Source organism: Phocoena phocoena, chromosome X (assembly GCF_963924675.1).
Source record: "Phocoena phocoena chromosome X, mPhoPho1.1, whole genome shotgun sequence".
In the NCBI taxonomy this organism is placed as follows: Eukaryota; Metazoa; Chordata; class Mammalia; order Artiodactyla; family Phocoenidae; genus Phocoena; species Phocoena phocoena.
The window spans coordinates 125,745,516-125,751,515 of NC_089240.1; the positions used below are offsets into that span (position 1 = coordinate 125,745,516).

General features: G+C 60.9%; 1 protein-coding gene across 4 annotated transcripts in view; it reads left to right on the forward strand.

Moving 5' to 3' along the window:
- The window catches only part of MAMLD1 (mastermind like domain containing 1), a 55,707-nt gene extending 51,066 nt beyond the window's left edge, over positions 1–4,641 (forward strand). For all 4 annotated transcript variants that reach the window (XM_065901069.1, XM_065901071.1, XM_065901070.1 and 1 more), the window contains one exon: positions 4,601–4,641. In XM_065901069.1, the coding sequence (XP_065757141.1) occupies positions 4,601–4,641 (41 nt within the window). The remainder of the gene's footprint in view (positions 1–4,600) is intronic.
- Positions 4,642–6,000: the final 1,359 nt, after the last annotated feature.

The following is a 6,000-nucleotide window of genomic DNA, read 5'->3' on the forward strand; positions in this document are numbered from 1 at the left end:
CCCCCTCAAACAGGGCTTCGGGTCTGAGGAGTCCCCATCCACAGGCGTGTGGGAGTCCCTAGAATTCAGGTCTCCATGCAGAGCGCTGTCTTCCCGTCATTTCAAAGGAAAAGTCACAAGAGTGGGTGAGTTGTTTCCAAATTTGGCTTCCCAAAACCACAAAAGAAGGTGCTTTTCCTATTGGAGGAAGAAACAAACCAACCGACCCACACACTAGAGCTCGCTAACCTTTGAACCTTTAACACAGAGGCGAGTGGCTTCTGCTGTGGCAGGCTGGCTCTGCGTGGGGCACCCAGGGCCTTGTCTACTGGGAAGGGAGCAAGGAGCTGCCTGGTGCTGGAAAAAGAAAAACCCTCCCTCTGCCCCTCCTCCCCTCCCCCGCCCCTCCCCGCCTCCCCTCCCCCTCCTCCCCCTTTCTCCTCCTCTCCCTCCTCTCTCTCCCTCTGCCCTCCCCTCCCTCTCTCCCTTCTCTGTCCTCCCGTCTCTCTCCCTCCCCCCTCCCCTCCCTCTCTCCCTTCTCTGTCCTCCCGTCTCTCTCCCTCCCCCCTCCCCTCCCTCTCTCCCTTCTCTGTCCTCCCGTCTCTCTCCCTCTGCCCTCCCCTCCCTCTCTCCCTTCTCTGTCCTCCCGTCTCTCTCCCTCCCCCCTCCCCTCCCTCTCTCCCTTCTCTGTCCTCCCGTCTCTCTCCCTCCCCCCTCCCCTCCCTCTCTCCCTTCTCTGTCCTCCCGTCTCTCTCCCTCCCCCCTCCCCTCCCTCTCTCCCTTCTCTGTCCTCCCGTCTCTCTCCCTCCGCCCTCCCCTCCCTCTCTCCCTTCTCTGTCCTCCCGTCTCTCTCCCTCCGCCCTCCCCTCCCTCTCTCCCTTCTCTGTCCTCCCGTCTCTCTCCCTCCTCCCTCCCCTCCCTCTCTCCCTTCTCTGTCCTCCCGTCTCTCTCCCTCCCCCCTCCCCTCCCTCTCTCCCTTCTCTGTCCTCCCGTCTCTCTCCCTCCGCCCTCCCCTCCCTCTCTCCCTTCTCTGTCCTCCCGTCTCTCTCCCTCCGCCCTCCCCTCCCTCTCTCCCTTCTCTGTCCTCCCGTCTCTCTCCCTCTGCCCTCCCCTCCCTCTCTCCCTTCTCTGTCCTCCCGTCTCTCTCCCTCCGCCCTCCCCTCCCTCTCTCCCTTCTCTGTCCTCCCGTCTCTCTCCCTCTGCCCTCCCCTCCCTCTCTCCCTTCTCTGTCCTCCCGTCTCTCTCCCTCCGCCCTCCCCTCCCTCTCTCCCTTCTCTGTCCTCCCGTCTCTCTCCCTCTGCCCTCCCCTCCCTCTCTCCCTTCTCTGTCCTCCCGTCTCTCTCCCTCTGCCCTCCCCTCCCTCTCTCCCTTCTCTGTCCTCCCGTCTCTCTCCCTCCCCCCTCCTTCCCTCTCTTAGTTCTGCTTCACGTCCATCCCCGCATTCCCCGAGCTGTTCCCTTGGAGTCCTCTCCCCGGTCAGAATGCTCTCCTCTCGGGGATCGTGGGGCAAGTAACTTCAGGCCAAATCTGCCCAAGACGCAGGAACCCTGTGTGCGCATCCGTGTGGAAGGTTTGTTCGTATTCTGCCTCTGCCTCATCCCGCATCCCGTTAGAGCGTCCCTGGGTCTTATGAAGTGGTTGAATCAGTAATGAGACCGTTCTCGGCCTGCAGTGGGGAGAGGACGCATCAGGTGCGCGCTCTGGGGCTCACAGGAGACATCCTCCTGGGATGGCCAAAGGGTGAGGCCCATGGGGCGGCCTGGCCTCCCCGGGGGGGCCCAGTGTCGGGCTCTCTGCTGTGTTGGGGTTCGGGCCGGCCCTTTGCCTGTCTCTCCTGCCTGTGCCTATAGCACCCGCAGGTGAACGCTAGCCCTCAGGTGAGCCCCCAGAGCTTCCTGGGACATCGGCATGAAGCTCCTCGAAAGGCAGCCCCAGGACTTCCTGGATCACCATCCTGGCCGAGGCCCGTCTGTGAAGGTGGCCCCTTGGCCAGGTGGGAGGAGGAGCCAGGCCCTCGTTCCTGGGGAGACTTCCTTCCGGGGACCACGTGGGGAAGCACACCTAGGCTCACACAGGCCCACCTGACGCCGCCCCGCCAGCGTCACCTGGCTCCATGACAGCCGACCGCAGCCCTAGGAAAGGCAGGCCTTGGATGAGCTCCTCCACGACCATGGTGGTGGAAAGCCACGGGTTGCCTGGGCCATCCTTCAGAGCGTCCATCACTAAGCAGCCGCTGCTTCCTCCTGGTCACTGAAAACATTTGTCATTTCCTGTTTTCTCCATTTTCCAACGATTCTAATTGTCAGTGTCAAAAGGCAACAACTGTTTTCTTGGGGCTTATCTTTGGAGCACATTGATTCAGAACAAAGGATGGGGGCCTCTGTCTGCAAAACAAAGGAAGCAGCCTCCTGGGGAGGCCTGGAGAGAATGCCCTGGCTGCTCTGCCAGGGACAACAGGACAGGCCGGGAGCAGAGGGCTGGCGGTGCCCCCCCCGGATGCCCCAGCAGCGTGAAGAGAGCCCTGCTCGATGGCGGCACCCCAGGCCGGTGTCGGCCGTGCCCTTTGGACTTGGCAGCTTCTGTAGCCGTGCCGCTCAGCAGACTTGCGCTTAAACTCTGGATCCTCTGGGTTTCTGTGCTTCCTTGGATGAACGCCGGCCAGCATCCCGTTGTCCCTGTAACTGTGGACCGTTCGAGAAGCACTCCCTTTCATGTGGCAGACACTGCCCACTTCCTCCACTCTGACCTCTGCCCCAGCCTCGCCTTCACTTTGGTTTCCCAGGCCCTGGGGGCGTCTTTCCTCTCTACCTCCCTCCCTTTGGACTCTTCTGCCTGTCCCCTGCTTTGTCTTTCGTCGCACTCTGTAGCCTCCACCTGCCCTTCCCCCACTCCGTACAACTTTCTGTTATTTGATGCACCTAATGGAGCAGCTGGTGGGGATGGAGTTAGGGCTGGTGTAGACAGCAGGGCACAGGAGCCGGTTCCTGGAAGCAGCGGGCTGGGGAGGCAGATGCAGTGGATCTGCAGTTAGGAGACGCTGCACTTCCCCAGCTGCGTCACCTTGAGCAAGTCACGTACCCTCTGTGAGCCTCAGTTGTCACGTCAGTAAGCTGGGACCATAGGTCTTCTACCCAGATCTCCTAGGGCTGGTGGGAGGTTCGATGGCAAGAACAGAGGCGAGAGGGCTCCCCCAGTTCCCGATGGGGTGGCCTTGGATGGTCATGTGACCCCTGTGCTCCTGAGGTCCTGTCTCCCCACCCCACGCTTTAGCAGGAAGACGGCAGCTCCAGGGCTGAAGAGCGACATCCCTGGCACCCACCTCCCAGCAGCCCCGGGGGAAGGGGGGCAAGAGCTCGGACAGGAAGCAGGCTGAGGGCGGGAAGCTGACATGGCTTGCGGTGTGGCCCGCCCACTGCCACGTGTTTGTCCTCTCTGCCTTGGCAGGAACCGAGGCCGAGAACTGCCCGACAGGCCCGGGCGCCGGGCGCTCTCCCAAGCGCCGGCCCTCCGAGTGCAGAGAAGCAGGCCCCGGGCAGCCTGTGTTGCCGGGTCAAGTCTTCTGGCATCTGGGGGGCGGGGGACGCAGTTCCGAAAGTAAACTCAGGGAGACGTGCTCCCCGACAGAGCTGCCTTGCTTGGTGGCGCACGAGGAAGCAGACTCCTTGAGAAGGGGACAGAGGCGGCAGCGGGTGAGCGCTGGACTGGGAAGCAGACCTGGGGCCCAGTCACAGCCTGGCGCCGAATGGCTGAGGGGCTTGGGGCCAGTTGTGCCTTCTCCCGGCCTTCAGCTGGCTGGCTCGCGGCTGTCCCCTTGAGCGGCTCCCAGCCTCAGGGCTGGGACTGCAGCCGTGGAACGTGGCTCCTCCCCCTGCCCACCCAGCTTGCGGATGGAGACCGGGAGCCCGTTCCCATCGCCCATGTGCGGCCGATCAGGCAAGCGAAGGGAAGCTGGGACTGAGTGGCTACTCCGGGTGTCGGCCAGTGCGTCCATCTGATCGTGTGATCATCGTGCCCTTCGTGCCAGGACCACCTGGAACAAGCCTTGGCCCTTTCCCCATGACAGCCCCGACATCCCTGGTTCGCTCAGCCATTCTTTGCCCTCGTGGTTGGGAGCCCAAGCCCTACCTCCATCACTTAGCGTCCTCCGCGTGCGGCCAGTTTGTCTGGGTCTCCCTGAGGCTGGCATACGCCCAAACTCTTGTCAGCACCGTAGACGTGGTCTGGCCAAAGCAGAGTAGTGTAGGACTGTCACCTGCCTCCTTCTACATACTCTGCTTCTATTAACGCAGCCTAATGTCACATTTGCTGCCCCATCCTGAGCAGAAGGATGTCCAGAATGCCTCAATCTTTCTTCTCCGTGCTCTTGCTGTTAAGCTCTGTGTCTCCCGCCCTATCCTACGCTGTCGCAGTTGGTTTTTTAACCCAGGTGCAGAATCCTACTTTTGTTTATACCTGCGGAGTTTTGCTTGGGAGGGTGGGGCATGCATGCGAGTGTGTGTTGGTGCGTTCACTCATGCTTTCTGCTACACCAAAGCCAAGTCCTGAGTCCCCACACAGAGATCCCAAGGCTAGTATTTCTTGGTAGCCCTAATCTGACACTTCTTTTTCATCTTCTATTTAGCAAGAGAAGCAGAAATCAGGTCTTATGGCAATGATCCCTGAACAGCGGAGTGCATATCTCGCCCAACAGATGAGTCAATTTCAAGGTAAGCACTTAAACTCGATGTTCTCGAAAGGGTGGGCCAGGGGGAGTGTGTGTGAGGTTGGGGGAGAATTCATTCCAGCAGAAACAGTTACTGAGATGTTTCTGAAAAGCATTGAGGGAAAGAGAGGAGGTCTGCAAGGCACTTCCAGAGCAGCCTGGTTGGATCCGTCACGTGGAAAGCTTAAGTAGAGTCCCAGTGAAACGCTCAGTCTTAATGGCTCTGAAATCGCTGTTTGATTCAAGAGATTGATTCAACCATGGCATCTAGGACTGTAATCAACATTGACTGGCCGCAGACACAGCTGTTAGCCAAAAACCAGACACGGTCTCTGCCAGACTAGCAGGGAAAACATGCGTTAAGTAGTCCTCCCCAGCCAGTAGTGACATTGGACCAGGCCAAGGGTATTCTTGCCTGGGGTTTGGGGGAAGCTGCCTGCCCTCCAACAGGTGTCCAGCAGCTTCATTGTAGCCCAGTGGCCAGCAATGGCCCATTGCTCCTGCATTCTCCTGCAAAAACCCCTGTTCCTCTGGGTCTGATACCAGCTGAATGTCCCACCTGTCCAGGCTGGAGTGGCAGGGACAGGACGGACAAGTTCCAGAAAGGCCAGTGTCAAGGACTGGGCATCCTTCAGGGGGTGGGCGGTGCCAGGCCTGCGTACGGATCCTGCGTAGAAAAGTAGACCCAGACCCTGGCTTCATGGAGCTTACAACCTACTGGCACTTTCAGTCCAACGTGATCTGCTCTTGGGTGGAGGGGGAGCCATGAGCACAGACCCAGGGGGTCTAGGAGGGCTTCCCCCAAGAACTGCAGTCCGGGCTGAGGGTGGAGGAACCAGGGGAGCAGGGGATGCTCGGGAAGAGCCCAGGGCGGAAGGTGAGAGGTCAGTGCTGGGCCGGTGGCTCCCCGCCAGCAGCTGCGGCCCAAGTTGAAGATGCCTTTGGAACTGACCCCCACTTCTCTCTTTCTGTAGCCGTCCAAGATCAAGTCACCTCCAAGTGTAGCCGGACCAAGGCAAGCTCCCCACCCAGCCAACCCATGATGCCACCCGGAGCTGCGCTCCTCCAGAGCGCTCTGAGCCCAGGAATGGTCCCGCCCGCCAGGCACCAGAGCCGGGAGGGCGTGGGCCTGATGTCACCACCTCCAGGCAAGCAGCACGGGACTTTCAGCTCCAGCCCCCCGTTTCCCACACCCTTGCGCTTGAGCCACAACCCCGCGGGCAGCCTCGGGTCCACCTGCCGGCGCACGCGGATTCCCAAGGCCGCCCCCACGGGAGTGCCCCTGCCCGGCTTCTGTCCCAGCCCCCTGGGCAGCCAGC